This window comes from Pristiophorus japonicus, chromosome 6 (genome assembly GCF_044704955.1).
Source record: "Pristiophorus japonicus isolate sPriJap1 chromosome 6, sPriJap1.hap1, whole genome shotgun sequence".
Lineage (NCBI taxonomy): Eukaryota > Metazoa > Chordata > Chondrichthyes > Pristiophoridae > Pristiophorus > Pristiophorus japonicus.
In genome coordinates, this window is record NC_091982.1 from 53,010,290 (window position 1) to 53,036,738 (window position 26,449).

At 44.2% G+C, this 26,449-nt stretch overlaps 1 protein-coding gene across 1 annotated transcript in view; it reads right to left on the reverse strand.

The window, feature by feature from the left end:
* Positions 1–26,449, reverse strand: part of il1rapl2 (interleukin 1 receptor accessory protein-like 2) — a 704,017-nt gene that overhangs the window by 335,575 nt on the left and 341,993 nt on the right. Inside the window, exon 6 of the mRNA XM_070883960.1 lies at positions 9,422–9,496. Coding sequence (XP_070740061.1) covers positions 9,422–9,496 — 75 coding nt within the window. The remainder of the gene's footprint in view (positions 1–9,421; positions 9,497–26,449) is intronic.

A 26,449-nucleotide genomic window follows, 5' to 3' on the forward strand; every position in this document is an offset into this window, starting at 1 on the left:
GATCTCAGGGACATGTGTGCAAAGCGCCGGTGCTCCTGAGATACCTAGTGGCCTAGGACCACAAGTCTTCGAACCACCAGGTAAATTCGTAGACATATTTCAGGTCGGAAAGGTCTACCTGCGGGAAGCCTCCGACCGCAATTTCTGGCCCAATGAGAGAAGAAATTCCTCCTCATCTCCATTTTAAATGGGCGACCCCTTAATCTGAAACTATGACCCCTAGTTCTAGATTCCCCCTCAAGGGGAAACGTCCTCTCTGCATCTACATTGTCAAGCCCCCTTGGGATCTTATATGTTTCAATAAGATCACCTCTAATTCTTCTAAACTCCAATGAGTATAGGCCCAACCTGGTTCCTTATTCCCTTTGTGTTCAACACCCATCCTGCAACAACATTTCTAACATTCTGGATTAATAATTTAGAGAATGCGAGTTCAAAGACCATAATGGCAGTTTGAGAATCTGATTTTTTCTTAAAAATCTGGAAAAAAAGCTGGCACCAGTAAAAGTGACCAAGAAGCTGTCGGATCATCATTAAAAACCAAACTGGTTACTAATATCCTTTCGGGAAGGGAACTTGCCGTCCTTACACAGTCTGGTCTAGATGTGACTCCAGTCTCACACCAACATGGTTGACTCTTAAATGCTCTCTGAAGTGATCAAGTGAGCCACTCGTTTGAATCAAAACCGTTACATTCCAGTGGTTGAAGAAGGCGGCCACAACCAACACCTTCTCAGAGCTACTAAGGATGGACAATAAATGCCATCACTGCCAGCGACGCCCACATGATGGGAATGAATTTTTTAAATATCCAGCCGTGTAAAGGGCTCACTCCAAGTGCAATGATAATGTTCATAGGTACAGCTCTCTGTTTCTTGCAACAACCAGCCATTGAGTTTACCACTGCACCATATTTTTTGAACAATTATGATTGCATTTTCATTCTTCGAGCAGGAGTTGCTTGTGGAGTTAACGAAAGTGAAAAGCATTTTGGCTAAATTCTACTTTCAAGTTTTCAGGTTGTACCTACATGAGCAGACAAAAAGCAGGATGGGAAAAGATGTCGAGACCCTCCCCTTATGTCCATGCAGCAAAATCACCGAAACAACTTTTCTTTTACGATTAAAACAAGAAATTAATAGGCCTAGAGATCGCCTAGTGCCCTATTTGGGGCGCTAACTTTTGTGGGAGCGCAGAAGTATCGGCAGGCGCTACACAATTCCAGTGGACTCGAACTTCTGATATAGCATTCCAGGATAAATGTGAGGTTATCCATTTTGGGGGCAAAAACACGAAGGCAGAATGTTATCTGAATGGCAGCAGATTAGGAAAAGGGGAGGTGCAACGAGACCTGGGTGTCATGGTTCATCAGTCATTGAAATTTGGCATGCAGGTACAGCAGGCGGAGAAGAAGGAAAATGATATGTTGGCTTTCATAGCTAGGGAATGTGTGTATAGGAGCAGGGAGGTCTTACTGGAGTTGTACAGAGTCTTGGTGAGGCCTCACGTGGAATATTGTGTACAGTTTTGGTCTCCGAATCTGAGAAAGGACACTCTTGCTATTGAGGGAGTGCAGTGAAGGTTCACCAGACTGATTCCAGGGATGGCTGGACTGATGTATGAGGAAAGACTGGATCAACTGGGTCTTTATTCACTGGAGTTTAGAAGGATGAGAGGTGATCTCCTAGAAACATATAAGATTGTGACGGGACTGGACAGGTTAGATGCGGGAATAATGTTCCCGATATTGGGAAAGTCCAGAACCAGAGGTCATAGTCTTAGGATAAGGGGTAGGCCATTTAGGCCTGAGTTAAGGAGAAACTTCTTCACTCAGAGAGTTGTTAACCTGTGGAATTCCCTGCCGCAGAGAGTTGTTGATGCCAGTTCATTGGATATATTCAAGAGGGAGATAGATATTGCCCTTACGACTAAAGAAATCAAGGGGTATGGAGAGAAAGCTTGAAAGGGGTACTGAGGGAATGATCAGCCATGATCTTATTGAATAGCAGTGCAGGCTCGAAGGGCCAAAAGGCCTACTCCTGCACCTATTTTCTATGTTTCTATGATGGGAGGGAAATGGAGCACTAAATCAAGTGCTACCACTTCCCTTGGAGCGCTGAATCGAGCGAGAGGGATGGTAGCGGCAGAGCGCTACCCAATGTCACGTGCAGGATCAACAGGCTCCTGCCCTCCCTTAAGGAGAAGAGCCAATGCTGAAGTGCTGTGTAGGTATGGCTGGGAAAGGTGGGCGACGACACCTGCGATCCACAAAGTGCAGACCGAAGCGCTGTGAGAGTGCGCAGGGCTGCTCAAGTGCGCCGTGGGAAACATTCAAAAAGCAGCACAGCAGACTCAGAATGAATGCCTTCAATTAGCGTTTCCCAAGCGTTGTTGACGCCCCCGGGGATGCTGCAGGAGGCGTAAGCCAATTTAGGATCCAGTGTGATACCGGGGCGTCACAATCTCCGGGCGCAGGAGAGCAGAAATGGTATGGTTTACCGCCTGTGCAAACCGGCAAGGGAAGTTCGCGAGTGTCGGTACTTTCGCCACGCCCGGTTGGAAAGCTGTCAGCACCCCATTATCATCCCCCCAGAAGTGCTAACGGGAGGCACACAGGAGGCCAATTTCTCCCCCTAAATTCCGTCACTGGCAAATTTGCCCTTCATTTAAGTCACAAAGATGGGACTTTAATCTGCTGAATGCCGCAATCTAGCATTTCTTGTCTATTATACTTGGTCAAAAACTTCATGAAGGAAGAGAAATTGTACCACATCATGTAATTACCAGAAATCTTGTGTTTCTGGCATTTATGCTCGCTACATGAGATTGGTGGTGGCACAGAGGAGTCTGTGAACTGTGAATTATCAGCAGCTAATTAACCCAGATTTAATGGTGTTTATTCATCTTAGGGCTGTTTAGATAACTTAAAACCAATTTGAATTTCCTTTGGGACGTGACTAATGAAAATAAATTTAATCTTGCATTTTTTTTCTTCTTCCAAATCAAAAGGCCAACATAATTTGGGTCACCAGTTTCAATAACAAATCCCCTAAAAGTTCCTTTCAATTATGCTGTTTGTGCTTGGCTTTTAACAACCCTTTCAACATTCCCAACAAACTGAGCTTTAATCAATAAATACTCAATGACTGTTTCATCAAATTTAATCCAAATACTTTACAAAGGATTTTTAAGTCCATTGCACTTTAATTGTGTGGGATAACTGGCAACCAACCATTTACTCACATATTTTTAGTATCATAGATAATATTAACACTAAATTAGGCAGGAGTAAATAAAAGTGCTAAAACATTTTTTTGAGCAAAGTGACTGCTGCCAACGAACCACAAGCTGCTGCCAACAATGCATTCTGCTCATAAATGTTAACTTTCATAAGCCGATAAACACATGAATTCAGCTTTTCATTTTTATGTTCCTTTCGGCTCAGTTCTAGTTTGGCAGCTATACTATAGCGCTCCACCTAGTGGAGCTGCAACTGCTGCTGTAAATCCAATAAAGGTCACACGATGTAATGGAGCCATCTTGTGTGTGCGCACTTTGGTGATGCCGTAAGAATATACCACATTGGCGATGAAGATAGGATAATTGGATTCCCAAGCTGAAATTTTTGTTGTTGGATGATTCCTGCCAAACAACAGAGAGACTTTGAGAGGTTTTTTGTTTTGCAACACAGCTAAAAAATACAAGATAAATTACAAGCACACATGTCTGAACTGAAGAGTACAGATGGTCACGTCTATGGGAATAATAGGGTGCTTGGGTGAGTTCCATCGTGACCGTGAGATGTTCGGAGCATATATGGAGTGGCTGGAGATGTTGTTCATCGCATAAAGTATTGTCGAATTCCCCGATGATGAAAACCGTAACTGGGTGGTGTTAGAAAAACAGGCTATTTTCTGGATTGAAGCAGGCCCCGAGGTTTATGAAACCCTGAAAAATTGCTTGTTCCTGTCACGCCAAAGGACACGCCACTGACAGAGATTCTAACCAAGTTAGAAGAGCACTACAGTTCTAAGCCCCTGGAAATAGCTGAAAGTTATAGTTTTGGAACACGAGATCTATTACATGAAGATAGTATCAGTGAGTACATTGTAACTTTAAAAAAGCTATCTATTCACTGTCATTTTGGAAACTTTCAGAACGGAGTATTGCGTGACCGCTTTGTTTGTGGGATGAAAAATGAAGCGATCAGAAGAAAGTTATTGACAACTCCTAACTTGACTTTTGATTTAGCTTGTCTGACAGCTATGTCGGTGGATATGGCCGACCAATACTCCTGAGAATTTTGCCCCATTTCCAGTCGGCAGACAACCGAGGTTGTGGGTGCAAGTCCCACTCCTGAGACTTGAGCAGATAATCTAGGCTGACACTCTTGAGTGTGTGTAAAAGATCCCATCGCACAATGCCTGGTGTTCTACCCAATATTTATCCCTCAATCAACATCACCACAAGCAGATTATCTGGTCTATATCACATTACACTTCGTGGGACCTTGCTGTGCACGTGGCTGCCTCATTTCCTCAACCAAGACTCTGCCTTTGACATGAGTGTCCTTGACTCCATCTCACAGCATGCTATCCGTCACCACCTTGACACAATCCCAGCCTGACATAAAGTTGAAAAGGCCATCTGACAACTGAAAACACCACGGCCTCAGGATCAAATGGAATCCTCGGCGAAGTACTAAAGCACGGTGGAGAAGCACTATTGGTGCAAAACCATGACCTCATCTCATCTATCTGGAAGGAGCAGAGCATGTCAGGGAATCTCAGAGACGCCGTAATCGTGACCATCTTCAAGAAAGATGACAAGTCCGACTGCGGTAATTACAGAAGAGTTCCTCTGCTGTCTGCCACAGGGAAAATCATCGCAAGAATACTCCTCAATCATCTTCTCCCAGTGGCTGAAGAGCTCCTCCCAGAGTCGCAATGCAGATTCCATGCACCAAGGGGAACAATGGACATGATCTTCACCGCGCGACAAATCCAAGAAAAATGTAGAGATGAGCATCAACCTCTGTACATGGCCGCATTTGATCTCACAAAGGCGTTCGACTCTGTCAGCCATAAGGGATTATGGAGCGTCCTTCTCAAATTGTCCTCAAAAATTTGTCACCATCCTCCGCCTACTTCATGACAACATGCAAGCCCGTGATTCTTATCAACGGATCCACCACAGATCCAATACAAGTGCAGACCGGGGTCAAGCAAGGCTGTGTCATCACACCAATGCTCTTCTCAATCTTCCTCGCTGCAATGCTTTATCTCACCTTTAACAAGTTCCCTACTGGAGTGGAGTTAATCTACAGGACAAGCGGGATATTGTTCAACCTCCAACGCCTCCAGTCCAGATCCCAGGTTGTTGCAACCAGTGTCACTGTATTACAATATGCAGATAATACTTCCATTTGTGCACACTAGGAGTACGAACTACAAACCATCGTTGACACCTTCACTGAAGTGTCAAGAGTCTGGGCCTCACAGTAAACACCAGTAAGACAAAGGTTCTCTACCAACCTGCCCCCACCACACAGTACTGCTCCCCAATTATCAAGGTGCATGATGAGACCTTGGAGAATGTGGACCATTTGGGAGCGTACTATCAGCAAGGACAGACATCGATGATGAAGTCCAACACCGCCTTCAGTGTGCCAGTGAAGCCTTCAGCCGTCTGAGGAAAAGAGTGTTCGAAGACCAGGATCTCAAATGCAGCACCAAGCTCATGGTCTACAAAGTAGTCGTGATAGCCGCCCTCCTATATGCCTCAGAGACATGGACTATGTATAGCAGGCACCTCAAAGCACTGGAGAAGTGCCACCAATGCTGCCTCCACAAAATCCTGCAAATTCATTGGCAGGATAGGCGCACCAATGTCAGCGTTCTCGCTCAGGCCAACTCCCCAGCATCGTGGCATTGACCACGCTCGATCAGCTCCATTGGGCGGGCCACATTATCCACATGCCCGATGTTAGACTCCCGAAACAAGCACTCTACTCCAAGCTCCATCACGGCAAGCGCGTCCCAGGAGGACAAACAAAATGATTCAAGGACACCCTCAAAGCTGCCTTGAAAAAATGTAACCCCCTCATCGGCTCTTGGGAATCCCTGGTTCAAGACTGCTCAAAGTGGAGGAGAAGCATTCGGGACGGCGCTGAACACTTTGAGTCTCTTCGTCGGGAGCACGTGGAAGCCCGGTACAAACAGCGGAAGGAGCACACGACAACCCAAGCACCCAATCCACCCGTCCCTCCAACCACCGTCTGCCCATCTGTGACAGAGACTGGAGGTCCCGCATTGGTCTCATCAGTCATCTTAGAACTCATTTTAGTGTGGAAGCAAGTCATCCTCGACTCCGAGGGAATCCCTAAGAAGACATTACAACAGTGGCTATACAATAAAAATACTTAATTGGCTGTGAAGCACTTTTGGGGATCCTGAGGTCATGAAAGGTGCTATAGAAGTGCAAGTCTTTCTTTCTCTGACTTGATTGGGATCATCTAACTCAGCACAGGCTTGGGATTAAACCTGCGAACTCCCTGGTCTGAATGTTTGTCATGGATAAACCTGCTGAGATATCAAACAACTCACCATTGAAATACATGGAAGGGAGGGAAGGTTCTGTACTTAGCTGATATATACGAACTAAACTCGCCAGAAAAGGTTAGGGCTTGTCTATTTCAATGTAAGTTCATTTTTAACGTTCTGATAAGTCTTAGTTACTGCCAAACGGCCTCTCTGGCACTGAAAGTTTACAAGTGTAAAGTCTCTTTCCTTCAGATATTAATTATTCTAGGAGCTATAAACACATTAAATATTTGTTTTTTACTTTTTCTTTCTGTCTCTCTCGTTCTTAACTCCCATCTTTCTTTCCTTCTTTTGATTTTGCTTTCTGTACCTGATTTGGCATTGAATTAAATATTCTAACTTACACTTCCTGCTTCAGACTCTGCGCTGCTCATTAACGACGAGGGGAGTGAAAGAGAGGGAAAATCACTCTATGAAATGAGCAGTATGATCAGAAAGCCCATATCAAATCCAATCCATGCCTACCCTCCCCCACCACAGTGCCCATGCACCACGTGACATTACATTGAAAACAAGCAGATTTGATGCTAGTCAGTTCTGACTGCAGTACCTGATGGCATATTATACAATATGGAAAATAGGGCAGCTCAAGCTATCTGATAAAATCACATTCAACTTCTGAAGATAGATTTTTTCCAGAAATCAGCACATATGAACAACCTAATAGGGTGACATTTACTCCATCTAACAATCTGTCTTAATGATTAAAAAAAAAATCACACAAAAACTGCTGACGCCACTTTAACACTAATCTTGCCATACACCGTTACAATATGAAACCCTGCTCCACAACAGAAGATAACCAACATCAGATTTTTTTTTAATAAGGAAACATTTATGCCTGATCTTAAATCACTTTCATTATCCTAACTGTTTGTATTTACTATAGGTATGCCTGGTGACATAATTGGGTTGGATTTTGTGGTAGAAATGACAGTGATGCTAACAGTGATCACCGTTATTGAAGTGTAATACGGACACAAGTTTCCAGTGACCGCACATGCACAGTTAAATGTGGAAATCAGGAAGTTGCTGTCCGAGATGCCTTGCTCCATCAGAAGTTTTGCTATAATGGTATCACGCCGAGAGATTCACCATTAAAATACACGCAACGGCGTGAGGTTGCTGTACTTACCTGAGAGATACGAACTAAACTTGCCAGAAAAAGTTAGGGCTTGTTCATTCTAGTGTCAGTACATTTTAAACAGCATGATAAGTCTTAATTACTATCAAACAACCTCTCTGGCCCTGAAAATTAACTGTTACAGGTGTGAAATCGCAATCCTTCAGATATTGTTGGTGATTTAAACAGTAATTTTTTTTTTTTTAAACTTTGTGTTTCTGTCTCTTTTATCTCTCTCTCTTAATCCCATCTTTCTTTCCCTCTCTTATTACCTGATTTAACATTGAATTCAATATTCTAACTGACACTTCCTGGTTCAGACTCTGCGCCACTCATTAACGATTTTTCAACCTGATTGGTTAAGGAGATACACAGTTGCATGTCCTGTTCACACAGTTCTCAGGTGCTCTGTAAAGATCACTACACTTTTTGGATAGTTGGCTGACTGAAAGTTCCTGTGCAAAAGCCCACAGAAAGTCTATGTGCAAGTGCAAGTGTAATGAACAAGTGGCACTTTTCATTCACTGCTGACCACAAAGTACAGCCCACAGTTTAAGAAAACACAAGGTTAACCAAAGCTACATTTATATGTGCTCATCAATCAAGAATACGTACAAAAAATAATAAATCAGTAAAAGTCCAGATTGTATAAGATTGTATAATAAAGACAATCAAAATTTACATTACATTAAACAATTTCAATTCAATAAAAACATTAGATAATATGATAAACAGCATGAAATTCAATGGATATCAAGTAAAACACAAGGCAATATTTTTCATTAAAGTTATTCTTATTAAGTGCCATACATTTAATTTTTGCATTAAACTGCCCTTTCCTGTCATGTTGCAACCCTTGATAGTCAATGGTAATGGAAGAATTATTCTACAACTGAATCAAAAGCCAAAACTTGAATTGGACAAAAAATGTTTTCTATAAGAAGGACAGCTATATATCTTTGTTACTAAAATGTTGAGATTATATTCTCTTTTACACGGATTAACCCATTCAGTCTCTGTTGCCTTCGAGTGATCTAATTGCCCCGCTTACTCTTTTGGCAGCCGGTTCACTCCCATTTGTTTTACGCCCCGAAGTTGAAAGCTCCGTCCTACATTGTCCCACTCAGCCATTACATAACATGATAAAAAAATAAAAGTTATATTGTCTAGGGGAAAAAAAATCATATTTGCAACTATTTTCCTTTTAAATATCTTATTTGGTTCAGTTTAAACTAACTGATAAAAGTTGAAGAATGTCTTTGGGAATATGTGGACAGATGACTCGTCTTAAAGAGACGGACAGCTTTACTAAATCAGTAAAAGTCCAAACATAATAAAGATAATCAAAACGTACATCGTATTAAACAATTTCAATTCAATAAAAACAACATTTGAGAATATGGTAAAAGGTGTAAAATCCAATGGATATCAGGCTGCCTAAGATAAAAGAGAATGTTTCCAATCAATCATAATCAATATCCTTCATGTAGCCTCTTACTCTTGGTTATATACTGGGGACTGCTGAGAACCCATGTGATACAAAAAAAAATGATATAAAAACAGGAAGCACGTGAGTTAATGAAGGGGAAGGTGTGGGGAAAATATTATGTGAACATGTGATGGATGAAAATTAGCAGAGGAGTATTAATGTTCACAGTGCAGCAGGGAAAGATGACTTCTCCAAGAAGGAACTTACCCAGCTGGACATCTACAGTACTTTGTTGGTTTTCCAGCGGGTATAGAAGCTGAGGTAGCTTGTCAGTGAGTACAGCTGAAAGATACAAGAAAGCCCACAGATAATTAGAACATATTGCACATATTAGGGTCTATAAAGAAAAAAGCCATCAGCTCAACATGACTGCATTGCACCACTTCACATGTCCTTGCAACAAATATAGCATCTATGTCAACCTGATCGTAGCAAGGGGAGGAAGAAATTGTTATTGAAACTGAAGCGTTGTGTGTCAAGCTCAGATCAGTCATGAGCACTCTTGCTCGAGTCAGAAGGCTGTGGGTTGAAGCCCTCCCTCCTGAACTGGAGCGCACAATCTAAGCTGATACTTCAGTGCCGTACTGAGGGAGTGCTGCATTGTCAGAGGCGCCGTCTTTCAGGTGAGATGTTAAACTGAGAACACGTCTTCCTTTCCATGGCACTGTTTGAAGAACAGGAAGTTATCTGATTTACTGGCCAATTTTCTTGCTTAAACTAAAGCTACCAAAATGGATTAACCGATTGTTCAATTTATTGGCTGTTTTCTTTTATTTTTTATATCAGTAAGTGAACTGTAACATTGTTATTACCAATTTAAGTGTATCTAAGGTTAAGGCATGGCAGGAGAGCTCGGCCATGTGATATGCTCCTCCTGTACCATGTGGGAACTCGGGGACACTTCCGGTGTCCCTGGGTGCTACGTGTGTGGGAAATGTATCCGCCTCGAGCTCTTGACGGTCCGCGTTGCGGAATTGGAGCTGAGGGTGGATTCACTCTGGAGCATCCACGATGCTGAGAATGACGTGAGTATCACGTGTAGTGAGTTGGTCTTACCGCAGGAGAAGGGTCCACAGCCAGATAGGGAATGGAAGACCAGCAGGAAGAGCAGTGCAAGAAAGATAGTGCAGGGGTCCCCTGTGGTCATCCCCCTGCAAAACAGATACACTGCTTTGAGTACTGTTGGGGAGGATGACTCATCAGGGGAGGGCAGCAGCAGCCAAGTTCATGGCACCGTAGGTGGCTCTGCTGCAAAGGAGGGCAGGAAAAAGATTGGGAGCGCGATAGTGATAGGGAATTCGATGGTGAGGGGAATAGATAGGCGTTTCTGCGGACGCAACCGAGACTCCAGGATGGTATGTTGCCTCCCTGGTGCAAAGGTCAAGGATGTCTCGGAGCGGGTGCAGAACATTCTGAAATGGGAGGGAGAACAGCCAGTTGTCGTGGTGCACATTGGTACCAACGACATAGGTAAAAAAAGGGATGAGGTCCTACGAAAAGAATTTAAGGAGCTAGGAGCTAAATTAAAAAGTAGGACCTCAAAAGTAGTAATCTCGGGATTGCTACCAGTGCCACGTGCTAGTCAGAGTAGGAATCGCAGGATAGCGCAGATGAATACATGGCTTGAGCAGTGGTGCAGCAGGGAGGGATTCAAATTCTTGGGGCATTGGAACCGGTTCTGGGGGAGGTGGGACCAGTACAAACCGGACGGTCTGCACCTGGGCAGGACCGGAACCAATGTCCTAGGGGGAGTGTTTGCTAGTGCTGTTGGGGAGGAGTTAAACTAATATTGCAGGGGGATGGGAACCTATGCAGGGAGACAGAGGGAGACAAAAATGAGGCAAAAGCAAAAGACAGAAAAGAGATGAGGAAAAGTGGAGGGCAGAGAAACCCAATGCAAAGAACAAAAAGGGCCACTGTACAGCAAAATTCTAAAAGGACAAAGGGTGTTAAAAAAGCAAGCCTGAAGGCTGTGTGTCTTAATGCAAGGAGTATCCGCAATAAGGTGGATGAATTAACTGTGCAAATAGATGTTAACAAATATGATGTGATTGGGATTACGGAGACGTGGCTCCAGGATGATCAGGGCTGGGAACTCAACATCCAGGGGTATTCAACATTCAGGAAGGATAGAATAAAAAGAAAAGGAGGTGGGGTAGCATTGCTGGTTAAAGAGGAGATTAATGCAATAGTTAGGAAAGACATTAGCTTGGATGATGTGGAATCTATATGGGTAGAGCTGCAGAACACTAAAGGGCAAAAATCATTAGTGGGAGTTGTGTACAGACCTCCAAACAGTAGTAGTGATGTTGGGGAGGGCATCAAACAGGAAATTAGGAGTGCATGCAATAAAGGTGCAGCAGTTATAATGGGTGACTTTAATATGCACATAGATTGGGCCAGCCAAACTGGAAGCAATACGATGGAGGAGGATTTCCTGGAGTGCATAAGGGATGGTTTTCTAGACCAATATGTCGAGGAACCAACTAGGGGGGAGGCCATCTTAGACTGGGTGTTGTGTAATGAGAGAGGATTAATTAGCAATCTCATTGTGCGAGGCCCCTTGGGGAAGAGTGACCATAATATGGTGGAATTCTGCATTAGGATGGAGAATGAAACAGTTAATTCAGAGACCATGGTCCAGAACTTAAAGAAGGGTAACTTTGAAGGTATGAGGCATGAATTGGCTAAGATAGATTGGCTAATGATACTTAAGGGGTTGACTGTGGATGGGCAATGGCAGACATTTATAGACTGCATGGATGAATTACAACAATTGTACATTCCTGTCTGGCATAAAAATAAAAAAGGGAAGGTGGCTCAACCGTGGCTATCAAGGGAAATCAGGGATAGTATTAAAGCCAAGGAAATGGCATACAAATTGGCCAGAAATAGCAGCGAACCTGGGGACTGGGAGAAATTTAGAACTCAGCAGAGGAGGACAAAGGGTTTGATTAGGGCAGGGAAAATGGAGTACGAGAAGAAGCTTGCAGGGAACATTAAAGCGGATTGCAAAAGTTTCTATAGGTATGTAAAGAGAAAAAGGTTAGTAAAGACAAACGTAGGTCCCCTGCAGTCAGAATCAGGGGAAGTCATAACGGGGAACAAAGAAATGGCAGACCAATTGAACAAGTACTTTGGTTCAGTATTCACTAAGGAGGACGCAAACAACCTTCCGGATATAAAAGTGGTCAGAGGGTCTATTAAGGAGGAGGAACTGAGGGAAATCTTTATTAGTCGGGAAATTGTGTTGGGGAAATTGATGGGATTGAAGGCCGATAAATCCCCAGGGCCTGATGGACTGCATCCCAGAGTACTTAAGGAGGTGGCCTTGGAAATAGCGGATGCATTGACAGTCATTTTCCAACATTCCATTGACTCTGGATCAGTTCCTATCAAGTGGAGGGTAGCCAATGTAACCCCACTTTTTAAAAAAGGAGGGAGAGAGAAAGCAGGGAATTATAGACCGGTCAGTCTGACCTCAGTAGTGGGTAAAATGATGGAATCAATTATTAAGGATGTCATAGCAGCGCATTTGGAAAATGGTGACATGATAGGTCCAAGTCAGCATGGATTTGTGAAAGGGAGATCATGCTTGACAAATCTTCTGGAATTTTTTGAGGATGTTTCCAATAAAGTGGACAAAGGAGTACCAGTTGATGTGGTATATTTGGACTTTCAGAAGGCTTTCGACAAGGTTCCACACAGGAGATTAATGTGCAAAGTTAAAGCACATGGGATTGCGGGTAGTGTGCTGACGTGGATTGAGAACTGGTTGTCAGACAGGAAGCAAAGATTAGGAGTAAATGGGTACTTTTCGGAATGGCAGGCAGTGACTAGTGGGGTACCGCAGGGTTCTGTGCTGGGGCCCCAGTTGTTTACATTGTACATTAATGATTTAGACGAGGGGATTAAATGTAGTATCTCCAAATTTGCGGATGACACTAAGTTGGGTGGCAATGTGAGCTGCGAGGAGGATGCTATGAGGCTGCAGAGTGACTTGGATAGGTTAGGTGAGTGGGCAAATGCGTGGCAGATGAAGTATAATGTGGATAAATGTGAGGTTATCCACTTTGGTGGTAAAAACAGAGAGACAGACTATTATCTGAATGGTGACAGATTAGGAAAAGGGAAGGTGCAACGAGACCTGGGTGTCATTGAAGGTTGGCATGTAGGTACAGCAGGCGGTTAAGAAAGCAAATGGCATGTTGGCCTTCATAGCGAGGGGATTTGAGTACAGGGGCAGGGAGGTGTTGCTACAGTTGTACAGGGCCTTGGTGAGGCCACACCTGGAGTATTGTGTACAGTTTTGGTCTCCTAACTTGAGGAAGGACATTCTTGCTATTGAGGGAGTGCAGCGAAGATTCACCAGACTGATTCCCGGGATGGTGGGACTGACCTATCAAGAAAGACTGGATCAACTGGGCTTGTATTCACTGGAGTTCAGAAGAGTGAGAGGGGACCTCATAGAAACGTTTAAAATTCTGACGGGTTTGGACAGGTTGGATGCAGGAAGAATGTTCCCAATGTTGGGGAAGTCCAGAACCAGAGGTCACAGTCTAAGGATAAGGGGTAAGCCATTTAGGACCGAGATAAGGGGAAACGTCTTCACCCAGAGAGTGGTGAACCTGTGGAATTCTCTACCACAGAAAGTAGTTGAGGCCAATTCACTCAATATATTCAAAAGGGAGTTCGATGAAGTCCTTACAACTCGGGGGATCAAGGGGTATGGCGTGAAAGCAGGAAGGGGATACTGAAGTTGCATGTTCAGCCATGAACTCATTGAATGGCGGTGCAGGCTAGAAGGGCTGAATGGCCTGCTCCTGCACCTATTTTCTATGTTTCTATGTTTCTATGTTTCTGGGATCATGCTGCGTCCAAATTGGCTCCTGTATTTTCCAATGGCACAACAGTAACTATACTGTTAATTAATTCACTGGCTGTGAGGAATTTGAGGATGTCTTGAGGGTGTACTATGGAGCTATATAAAATCATAGAATCAAATAATTATACAGCACAGAAGGAGTCCATCGTGCCTGTGCCAGCTGTTTGCACGAGCTATCCAATTACTCCCATTCCCCCTGCTCTTTCCCCACAGTCCTATAGATTTTTCTTTTTTGAATACATATCCAATTCCGTTTTGAGAGTTACTAGTGAATCTGCTTCCACCGCCCTTTCAGGCAGTGCATTCCACATCACAACAACTCGCTTCATAACATGAATGTCTACCTATTTCCCCATGGCTTTGTCCCAATTATATTAAATCTGTGTCCTTTAGTTACTGGCTCTCCTGCCAGTGGAAACACTTTCTCCCTACTTACCCGATCAAAATCCTTCATAATTTTGAACAACTCTATTAAATCTCCCCTTAAACTTCTCTGCTCTAAGGAGAACAACCCCAGCATCTGTTAAAAAAGCAAATTTAAAAAGAACTATGTACGCAGAGTATCGCCTTTTGCCATTAGCTTATCATTCTAGCACAACATAACGGGGCGAATATTGCAGTAGGAGGCTTCCTTCGGACGAACGCCTCTGACCCGAAATTATTTTACGAAAATACATGGTGGTCCCGGAGGAATGCAGCATTCCAGTCGGAGGCCTCCATTCGCTGTGCAGCGCACGGGAACATATCCCCCAGGTACGTATTCGTATCCTCGAATCACATGGGCCTGGACCACCAATCACTAGGTCGTATTCTCATTGATAATAATGCGAACTCCGTTTGTACGAGCTCCCATTACTATCAATGAGAATACCAACCTAAAACAAGAAACACAACACAATAAATAAAGAAAACGCCTCACATCTTTAAAATGAATTGAAATGAAATATTTTAGAAAAAAAAATATTTTTTGGAATTTTTTTTAATGTGTTTTAATAGAGTTAAAAATAAACTTAACTTAATGGACAGGGATTTTAATATAAAAATGAGTGATTACATTTAATTTTTCTACGTTTTAAAACTCTTATGCTGGTAAAAGTAAGCTATGCGCCTGCTTTTCCCAGACGTAAGAGTTTGAAGGACATTCGCTGGGCAAATTGCCCAATCTCTGCCCCGGGGAGGTCCTTTCTGCGGGGATGTGTGCGATCTGTCTATAAAGACATTTTGACAGACCGCAAAAGCAGGTTCTCAGCGCATGCGCATTGCGTATGCATCCCACGAGGCCACAAGTTTCGGCCTAATGTAAACCGTTCCTTCAAAGAATCTGAGTGGTTAAAATATAATCAAATGTCCTCTGGTTTTGCTCATTGCGTTTATTGATTGCATGAAATTCATGCGATACGTGCTTGTCCACCAAGGCTTGCTGAGCCAATTGCTATCTCCTTATGTTTAACCAAACTGACACTACTGCTCACTGGTTCACCATAGCACAAGACAAGTGTAATAATAAAGTAACAGCCGAAGCTGTAGCACATTATTATCTTTGATGTTAAATAATCCAATCGGAAGATGCAATGCAGAGTGCTTAATTCAAATGCCTTTGGCAAGCATATTGTTGGCACAACACAGTTGAAATTCTTCATCTAAATAAATAATATCTGCCAAATGATAAAAACAAGAAGTGATTTAAATATTGAAATAAAAGGTGGGGAATATATTGTAAAAGGCACACCAAAAATGCTACTTTCTCCAACATAGAAAATGGCACTGAAATTAAAAAAGTTGACCAGAGTGTCGGGTGTGGCTCAATAGGTAGCACTCTCACCTCTGAGTCAGAAGGTTGTGAGTTCAAGTCTCACGCTAGGGACTTGAATACAAAAATCTAGACTGACATTCCCAGTGTAGTACTGAGAGAGCGCTGCACTGTTGAAGATGTCATCTTTCGGATGAGATGTTAAACCGAGGCTCCGTCTGCTCTCTCAGCTGGATGTAAAAGATCCCACACCAGTATCTCGAAGAAGAGCTGGGGAATTATTCCTGGTGTCTTGACCAATATTTATCCCTCACTCAACATAACAAAAAAAAACAGATTATCTGGTCATTATCACATTGCTGTTTGAGAGAACTTGCTGTATGCAAATTGCCTGCCGCGTTTCCCACATTACAACAGTGACGACACTTCAAAAAGTACTCCATTGGCTGTAGACCTCTGCATGAAGTACTTTTACCCACTTTGGTGTTAAAAACAGATAGGCAGATTAATATCTGAATGGTGACAGATTAGTAAAAGGGGAGGTGCAACGAGACTTGGGTGTCATGGTACATCAGTTATTAAAAGTTGTCATACAGATACAGCAGGCAGTGAAGAAGGCAAATGGCATGTTGGCCTTCATAGCGAGAGGAATTGAGTTTCGGTGCAGTGAGGTCTTACTGCTGTTGTACAGGGCCTTGGTGAGGCCACACCTTGAATATTGTGTACAGTTTTGGTCTCCTAATCCGAGGAAGGACATTCTTGCTATTGAGGGAGTGCAGTGAAGGTTCACCAGACTGATTCCCGGGATTGACATATGAAGAAAGACTGGATCGACTAGGCTTATATTCAATGGAATTTAGAAGAATGAGAGGGGATCTCACAGAAACATATAAAATTTTGACGGGATTGGACAGAAGAGATGCAGGAAGAATGTTCCCGATGTTGGGGAAGTCCAGAACCAGGAGTCACAGTCTAAGGATAAGGGGTAAGCCATTTAGGACCAAGGTGATGAGAACCTTCTTCACTCAGAGAGTTGTGAGCATGTGGAATTCTCTACCACAGAAAGTTGTTGAGGTCAGTTCGTTCGATATATTCAAAAGGGAGTTAGATGTGGCCCTTATGGCTAAAGGGATCAAGGGGTATGGAGAGAAAGCAGGAATGGGGTACTGAAGTTGCGTGATCAGCCATGATTATATTGAATGGTGGTACAGGCTTGAAGGGCCGAATGGCCTAATCCTGCACCTATTTTCTATGTTTCTATGTAAAGTGCTTTTGAGGTGATCAGTGGTCGTGAAATTCGCTATATAAATGTAGGTCTTTATTTCTTTAAAGAAAATTGGCCATTACACTATGACCAGGTGCTCGGCCAGGTCATGTGCACAGTTAAAATAGTGCGTTCAACAGATGAGCACAATGAACGTGACAGAAGAGATTTCTCTGAACGACAAAGCCTCGACATTTATGTGCATGCATCTTAGTGAGACTTGGCCTGAAACAACAAGCTTCTGTCCACTTGCGTATTGTGCTTCTCGAAACATACAAATGTGAAGGAGAGAAGATGGCACAGTCCCGCCCTTGAACGAGCAACTGGCATCTCCTCCAAGGCCATGGGCATCATGAACTCGTTTGTGAACTATATTTTCGAACGCATCGCGGGTGAGGCTTCCCACCTGGCCCATTACAACAAGCACCGCACCATCAGCTCCTGGGAGATCCAGACCGGCGTGCGCCTGCTGCTGCCTGGGGAGCTGGCCAAGCATGCTGTGTCGGAAGGGACAAAGGCGGTGACCAAGTATACCAGCTCCAAGTAAAACAACACGCTGTCCTGAAAGAAACAAAATGAGTAATTGAAGGAAAAGAAAAATTGACATTGTCCTGCCCAGAGCTGAAAATGGCAGCAGTGGCTGGAAAGATGTCTGCAGCTCCATTTGCCCCACAGTCCTGGGCTGGCAAGGATAGTGGAGGAAACAATCTTACGAGTAACAAGAGGTCAGAGCGTTAGTTTACTTCCTTTTAAAATGGAAAACTTGGGAGCACCTTGAAAATAAATGCTAAATACAACAATTCACGCAAAAAATAAAATGTGTTTTCACTCGGTGTTGTTGCTCTGTGGCACACACTAATTCCATTTTGATGTATTTGGGGGACAGGATATCAGTGTTACCACCTATACTCTGCAATTGTGTTGTAGGGAATGCTCCAAAGAATGCTCCAGATACGATGGTAAGTACTGCAGGGAATTGAATATGACCAGGGTGATCTCCTGGACTAGTTTCGATCGCCTGGATGGGTCGGTGAGGAATTTTCCCAGATTTTTTTCCCCAAATTGGCCTGGGTTTTTATCTGGTTTTTGCCTCTCCCAGGAGATCACATGGCTCCGGTTGGGGTGGAGTGTAGAATGTTGCGGTGCAAGGGGTGTCACAGTTGTGGGGGGTGGACTGGTTGGGCTGGGTGCTCTTTACCATTCCGCCATTGTTCATTGGTTTATATGTAGCCTTCAGGGCTGCTGTCCGAGGGCCTTGCGGCTCTTTGTCGGCCAGTGCGGACACGATGGGCCGAAATGGCCTCCTTCTGCACTGTAAGTTTCTGTGTTTCTTCTATGTTTCTAAGAATTGAGGATCGTTTAAAAACAAAAAACATTTTATTTTGTAAAATTGTTGGGAAAGTTATGCAGCCACTTTAAAGGGTGCAAGAAGCCACAATTATATAATGGCCTGTAATTTGTGGTCAGCGGCGAAGCAAAAGTGTTCATCGCTGGTCCCGAAGTAAGCTCCGCACAAAGGTCTCGCGGTCACAGTGGCAGAAAGTTTGGCTTTTCCGGCGTTTAGTTAAGGTCAGTGTCAGTTAATGGGGAATCCCTAACGCGAGCGGCTGTGACATCAACAAGCTGTCTATGCAGCCAATCATACTGCAGAATTCTCACGGACCGGGAAGTGAAGAAGCTCCTTTTATTCTAACTTTTAAAAAATGTTATAAAGCGCAAAATAAGGATTGGTGCTCTCACATGCGGAAAAGGTAAACCTGAAATAAAGATGAACAAACTTTTTTTTTAAGTTCCTTATTAAAGTTTCTTAAAACTGTAATTTTTTATTAAAATGAATAAATTTAACACTTCACAAAATTAAAACTAGTTTTTCAGGGCTATAACCTTTGTTTAACTGTCAATACACTGTTAAAACCCCAGTTATATCTGATCCAATCAGGCCTAACATTCATCATCATCATTGGCAGTCCCTCGAAGCGAGGATGACTTGCTTCCACGCCAAAAAGAGATGAGTTTACATGTGTTTCAATGAAGCACCTAATATTCCAGATCCCGAACTACATCGTGGAGGGTGGAAGATGCCTGTGCTTGGATTTTTTTAACATGTGGTGGCCGTTGCATACCAGCCACCACACAGGCTTGACAGAGCTAGGTCTTGGTCCAGTGGCAAGGATCACCCAAGATTAACAGGAGACCAGCTCTGCTGCACAGACCGAGCACACACACATATCGCAGTTTGGGCTGGCCCGTGATGCCCCTGGGCCCTCGCCTCTTCTGGGCCCTGAACTCACACCTCTCCTGGGCCCCGGTCACTTCTCTCTACAGACTCTTGCCGCTCCTTCACCCCTCCTGCTGTGCCTGCCCACACTGCAATCAGTGACCTGGCTTCATAGCCGGCGCCCTCCTACAGCAGCACACGCTGCTCCCTGCAATGGTATGGCGCCGCACACTGCTCCCTCCAATGGCCCTGGCCTGCTGATGGTCTTGCAGGTTATTTAATGGGTTACTTAACAGCGACATTACCACAGAATAGCCCAAGTTTTCATCAGTTTCACTGATTTCACTGATTACACTGAATGCCGATGATGGGGGTTGGGGTGGGACGGGGGGCACAGTGCAGCCAGTGTCGGAGCACTGAGTGACTGACCACAAATTCAGGATTTCTGCGTTAGGATGCTCATGCGCTAAATCCTGAAGTTGCGGTCAGTTTCAGAGGGGCAATCACAGCGAAAGCTGTTCGATCGCAGCTATTACCCACCGCAAATTCTGGGCCAATGCTTCCAAAATGTGACAGATAGACAATAATAAGTTATTGTTGCATTTTGAAACAGCGAGACCCACTTTATTGTAATCGAGGGTTGACTGTTGAAACTCAGGAGCATATCTCAAATAACATTTGGTGCATTCGCACCAGACACTTGAATTGCTGATCATTCATCTGATTGCTAATTGTTGGATCTTGCTGTGGACTCTCAGAGAGCCACGTCTCCCTATATATACATCCGAAATCCGGAGTTCTAAAAACTGGAACTGTCCGAAAACCGGACATTGTGCAGATTGCAAGAGTCATTGTCTGGAATCCGGAAATATTTCCTGATAACTGGATATTTTTTTCCATGCAGGAATCAAAAAAAAATACACAGCCCAGTGTGGCCTGGCCTCAAGGTTGCCAGATTCGGGCCGTCGGATGTAATGTTCCGAAATCCAGAAGTACACGAAAGTTTCCGGATTTGTCTCCGGAATCCGGAAATGCCTGAAAATCGTCCACAAGTTTTCCAGATTCAGGATGTTGGATTTTCTTCTCTGAAATCCGGAAATACCCGAAACTCGGCCCAGGGGTTTCCGGATTTGAGATGTCGGATTTCTTCTCTGAAATCCGGAAACACGCGAAACCCGGAATGGCCTCGCTTCCGAGGTTTCCGGTTTCGGGACGTTATATATTTATGTGTGGCGGTGCGGTCCCGGCCTGCAAGACCATCAGCAGGCCGGGGCCATCAGAGGGAGCAGCATGCGGCGGCATACCACTGCAGGAGGGCGACGGCTGCGAAGTCAGGTCGCTGATTGCAGTGCGGGCAGGCACAGCAGGAAGGGCAAAGCAGCAAGAGTTTGTAGAAGGAAGTGACCGGGGCCCAGGATTGGCGTGAGTCTGGGGCCCAGAAGAGGCAACGGCACAGGGGCAGCATGAGCCAGCCCACACTGCAATATCTGTGCACTAGGTCCGTGCAGCAGAGCTGATCTCCAGTCGTCTTGGGTGATCCTTGCCACTGGACCAAGACCTAGCTCTGTCAAGCCCGTGTGGTGGCTGGTGTGCAACGGCCACCACACGTTAAAAAGATCCAAGCACAGGCATCTTCCACCCTTCAAGATGTGGTTCGGGATCTGGAATATTGGGTCCTTCATTGGAACTTGTGAACTCATCCCTTTTTGGCATGGAAGCATGTCATCCTCGCTTTGAGGGACTGCCTATGATGAGATATATATATATACACACACACAACAGACACTCTACTCCAAATTAATTCATTAGATGTGAGGAACTTTGGGACAATCTGAGATGAATCAATGCAAGTTCTTTCTTTCTTGGTGAGACTTCAGAGAAAATATAATTCAAATTAGATTCACATGACTGAAAATTTAGGTCAGAATTCACAATGTGCTACAGAAAGATGCAATCCCTGAACTGACTGCATCTAATGAGGTCATTTCAAATAAATTAACTCTGATTGAAATGATTGGCTTTGAACTAAATGGACAGTAATATACCACTAATTTGTTCTTTTATATAAATAATTGTGCTTTACACATGCAAATGAATTCACTTTTAGAGCTTCTAAGATCATAAGAATTAGGAGTAGGAGTAGGCCATTTGGTCCCTCGAGCCTGCTCCGCCATTCAATAAGATCATGGCTGATCTTCGACCTCAACTCCACTTTCTCACCTGATCTCCATATCTCTTGATTCCCCCAGAGGCCAAAAATGTATCTAGCTCAGCCTTGCATATATTCACTGACTCAGCATCCACAGCTGTTTGGGGTAGAGAATTTCTACCTCACCACTGAGTGAAGAAATTCCACCTCACCACTGTCCTAAATGGGCGACCCCTTATCCTGAGACTTTGCCTCCTAGTTCTAGACTCTCCAGACAGTGGGAAACATCCTTTTAGCATCTACCCTGTCAATCATCCTCATAATCTTATATATTTCAATGTGATCACCTTTCATTCCTCTAAACTCCAGAGAGTATAGGCTCAATCTACTCAATCTCTCCTTATAGGACAATCCTCTCATCCCACGGATCAATCTAGTGAACCCCAAGGCATGTATGTCCTTTCTCAGATAAGGGGACAAAAACTGTGCACAGTACTCCAGGTGTGGTCTCACCAAAGCCCTGTACATAAGAATATAAGAACATAAGAAATAGGAGCCGGAGTAGGCCATACAGCCCCTCGAGCCTGCTCCGCCAATTAATACGATCATGGCTGATCCGATCATGGAATCAGGTCCGCTTTCCTGCCCGCTCCCCTTTCCTGCCCGCTCCCCATAACCCCTTAATCCATTATTGGTTAAGAAACTGTCTATCTCTGTTTTAAATTTATTCAATGTCCCGGCTTCCACAGCTCTCTGAGGCAGTGAATTCCACAGATTCACAACCCTCTGAGAGAAGAAATTTTTCCTCATCTCAGTTTTAATTGGGTGGCCCCTTATTCTAAGATTATGCCCCCTAGTTCTAGTCTCACCTATCAGTGGAAACATCCTCTCTGCTTCCACCTTGTCAAGCCCCCTAATAATCTTATACGTTTCGATAAGATTACCTCTCATTTTTCTGAATTCCAATGAGTAGAGGCCCAACCTACTCAACCTTTCCTCATAAGTCAAACCCTCATCTCCGGAATCAACCGAGTGAACCTTCTCTGAACTGCTTCCAAACCAAATATATCCTTTCGTAAATATGGAAACCAAAACTGTACGCAGTATTCCAGGTGTGGCCTCACCAATATCCTGTATAACTGCAGCAAGACTTCCCTGCTTTTATACTCCATCCCCTTTGCAATAAAGGCCAAGATTCCATTGGCCTCCCTAATCACTTGCTGTAGCTGCATACTAACCTTTTGTGTTTTATGCACAAGGACCCCCAGGTCCCGCTGTACTGCGGCACTTTGCAATTTTTCTCCATTTAAAAAATAACTTGCTCTTTGATTTTTTTCTGCCAAAGTGCATGACCTCACACTTTCCAACATTATACTCCATCTGCCAAATTTTTGCCCATTCACTTAGTCTTTTGCAGATTTTTTGTGTCCTCCTCACACATTGCTTTACCTCCCATCTTTGTATCGTCAGCAAACTTGGCTACATTACACTCAGTCCCTTCTTAATATAGATTGCACAATTGTAGTAAGACATATTGGGGCCACAATTGCCCCATTCTATAAGGCCCATGGCCGCCTGATAGTGGCGGCCATGGGTGGGTGTGGACTGGCCGCCGAGTCACACCGAAGGGCTACCATTTTGAACATTGCCGTTCTTCAGTTTTGGAGCGGTGTAGAGGACCATTCTGCCCGTTTTACCACTGTGGCATGCACATGCCGACACCTTACTGACAAGGTGGGGACTCCTTCCCGAAATTGCCCATCTCGAAAATTGCTCCCGGGAGTGGCGCCGCCGGTCGATTCTCCCGGCAGCTTTTGCTGCCGGTACTCTTTCTGTGGCTTGGCATCACGGCCGCCCTTAAAGTGGAGGTGGCGCTGCCGGTGATGCCATGTTATTTTTTTTGGTGGCAGACTGCCAGGTCGGGCCAACAGGCAGCATGGCATCCTCTCTTGGGTGCCAGGCCGCTGGCCCGGCCAAAACCCGATCTGGTGAACCAGTGTTTGCCACTGAAGTGGTTGCAGAGTTCGCAGTGGCCCTCCCCTTTAACTGAAGGGTAGGAACGTTGTGACGTGCCAGCGCAATGACATCATCAGCATGGTGCTGATGACTTTGAGTGACGGCCACTCTGATCTGCCCCCACTTCTAGCCCGCGAGTGGCGGCTACTCCGAACTGACCTCACTTTCAACTCGATGATGAGACCACTTCTGCCCCGCTTCATAAAAAGCACCAAGTGTTGAATTTCTCCCGATTGGCTGTCCCCACGCTTTGTGGCGGATGGAACACATCGAAAACGGTAGGTGCGACTCGTATCAGGCGGTGGGCAATTTCGACCCCCCTTACTCTTGTACTCCAACCCCCTTGCAATAAAGGCCAACATAAAATTTGCCTTCCTAATTGCTTGCTATGCCTATATGGTATCTTTCAGTGTTTCCCGTACGTGGACACCTAAATCTCTCTGAACAACAACATTTAATAGTTTCTCACCATTTAAAAAATATTGTTTTTTTATATTCTTCCATCAAAGTGAATAACCTCGCACTTCGTCACATTGTACACCATCTGCCACCTTATTTCCCACTCAGTTAACCTTTTGCAGGCTCTTTGTATCCTCCTCACAGCTTACTTTCTCACCTAGCTTTGTATCATCAGCAAACTTTGATACATTGCACTTGGACTCTTCATCTAAGTCATTAATATTGAATGTAAATATCTGAGGTCCAAGCACTGATCCCTGTGGCACCCTATTAGTTACAGCTTGGTCAATCTGAAAATAACCTGTTTATCCCTACTTTCTGTTTTCTCTCCGTTAACCAATCCTCTATCCATGCTAATATATTATCCCCAACCCAATGAGCTCTTATCTTGTGTAGCAACCTTTTACGTGGTACCTTATCGAATGCCTTTTGAAAATCCAAATACACTACATCCACTGGTTCTCCTTTATCTACCCTGCTAGTTTCATCGTCAAAAAACTCTAATAGATTTGTTAAACATGATTTCTCTTTCATAAAACCATGTTGATTCTGCCTAATCATATTATGATTTTCTAAGTGCCCCGTAAATATTTCTTTAACAATGGATTCTAGCATTTTCCCGACGACTGATATCAGGCTAATTCCCTGTTTTCTCTTTGCCTCCTTTCTTGAATAGCATTTGTTACATTTGCTATCTTCCAATCCATTGGGACTTTCCAGAATCTAGGGAATTTTAGAAGATCACAATCAATGCATCCACTATCTCTATAGCTACCTCTTTCAAAACCCTAGGATGTAGGCCTTCTGGTCCATGGGATTTGTTGCCATTTGTGACCAATGAATCATATTATTCTGTAACACAACACCACAGTCACCCTTCATAATCTTTAATTAATATAATTTCATAGCTTTTTTAATGTTGAGTCACATGACACGACAACCTCAATTAACCATACCAGTTATCTATGAAATTTTAATGGGAGTCGGATCTGGATCAGAAGAGCAGCAGGAGCTAGAACAAGATTTAGGGTTGGTCTGGGGATCAGGGTTGCGCCCAGGGGGCTCAGTTTTGAGCTGGGTGTTAGGATTGGGCCGGGAAGGGTTGGTCAAGGTTGGACGAGGCGGGTCAGGGTTGGGTCCGAGGGTCAAGCTTGAGCTGGGTGTTAGGGTTGGGCTGGGGAGTGGTCAGGATTGGGGTCAGGGTAGGTCAGGTTTAGACCCAGGTGGTCAGGGTTGGATCCTTGGGTCAGTGTTGAGCTGGAAGTCATGGTCAGGACTGAGGGGGTCAGGGGTTAGGCCCGGGGGTGGGGGGCAGGGTTGGTCCAGGAGTTAACGTTGGACCAGGGGTCAGGGTTTGACTGAGGGTCAGAGTTGGGCAAGGGGTTAGTGTTGGGTCAGGGTTGAGACCGCTGGGGGGGCAGGTGGGGGGATGGTCAGGGTTGGACCAGGGGTTAGGACTGCTCCAGGATTGGTCCGGGGATTAGGGTTGGGCTGGGGGTCAGGGTTCGACCGGGGTTCAGGGTTGGACCAGGGATTAATGTTGAGCCAGGGGTCAGGGTTGGACCATGGGTCTGGGTTGGCCCAGGGCTGAACAGAAGAACATAAGAAATAAGAGCAGGAGTAGACCATTTGGTGGTTAATTCCTCTCGGGCGCCAGCACTCCTGTAGACTTGTGAAAACCGAGGCAATTATGGATTAAAATGAAAGCTGAACAATAAATATTGGAACTGGTTATATCAAATACCATTGCTTACAGCAAAAAAAATCAATTCTGGTCAGAAAGATTAGCTATCCATTAGTAATATTTTCAGTGATGCAAATGCATAGGTACAGCAATTGCATGTTGCACATATATTTACATAGTTCTCAGAGAATTCTTTCTCATATTTTACTTCATGGCAGTTTAATTTAATGGTACTCTCGATTATCCGCAAATTATAGTACCAACGAGGGAGATCCTCTCTGTACAGCAGATAATTGAGGTTCGGTTGCATTCTCCTTTTACTGAGACTGGGAGTATTTGTTACAGAGTGAATTGTGGATGGTAGGGTGATCATAAAACTGCCATTTCATCTTGGATTTCCAAAATAAAATCCACCAAACGCTTAAGCTTTGTGCTCATGAGTCATCTGCAACACAGAGTAAATGTTAGCTTTGTTCCTGCCTTCTAGCCACCCAGAATCCTGCATATTATGCTTTGGGATTATTATTTAACAGGGAAGATCCTGTGACACTTCCACCTTGAAGTTACTTGTCTGATTGCCGCATGTAGTTTGAATTGCTGCCCCTGCAGGGAGCCATTATTGTGTAACAAGTCGGAGGAAATTGGTACGAATGAATGTTAATTTTCTTAGCGTCATGGTGATTCCATCAACCTACATTAATCCTATTTATTCCAGCTCCCCCCACACCAAAAAAAATCTTTAATGAATAAAAAGGATAGCGAACTTGAAGGAGGAAATAACTATGCATTTTAAGCAAACTGTGGATATTA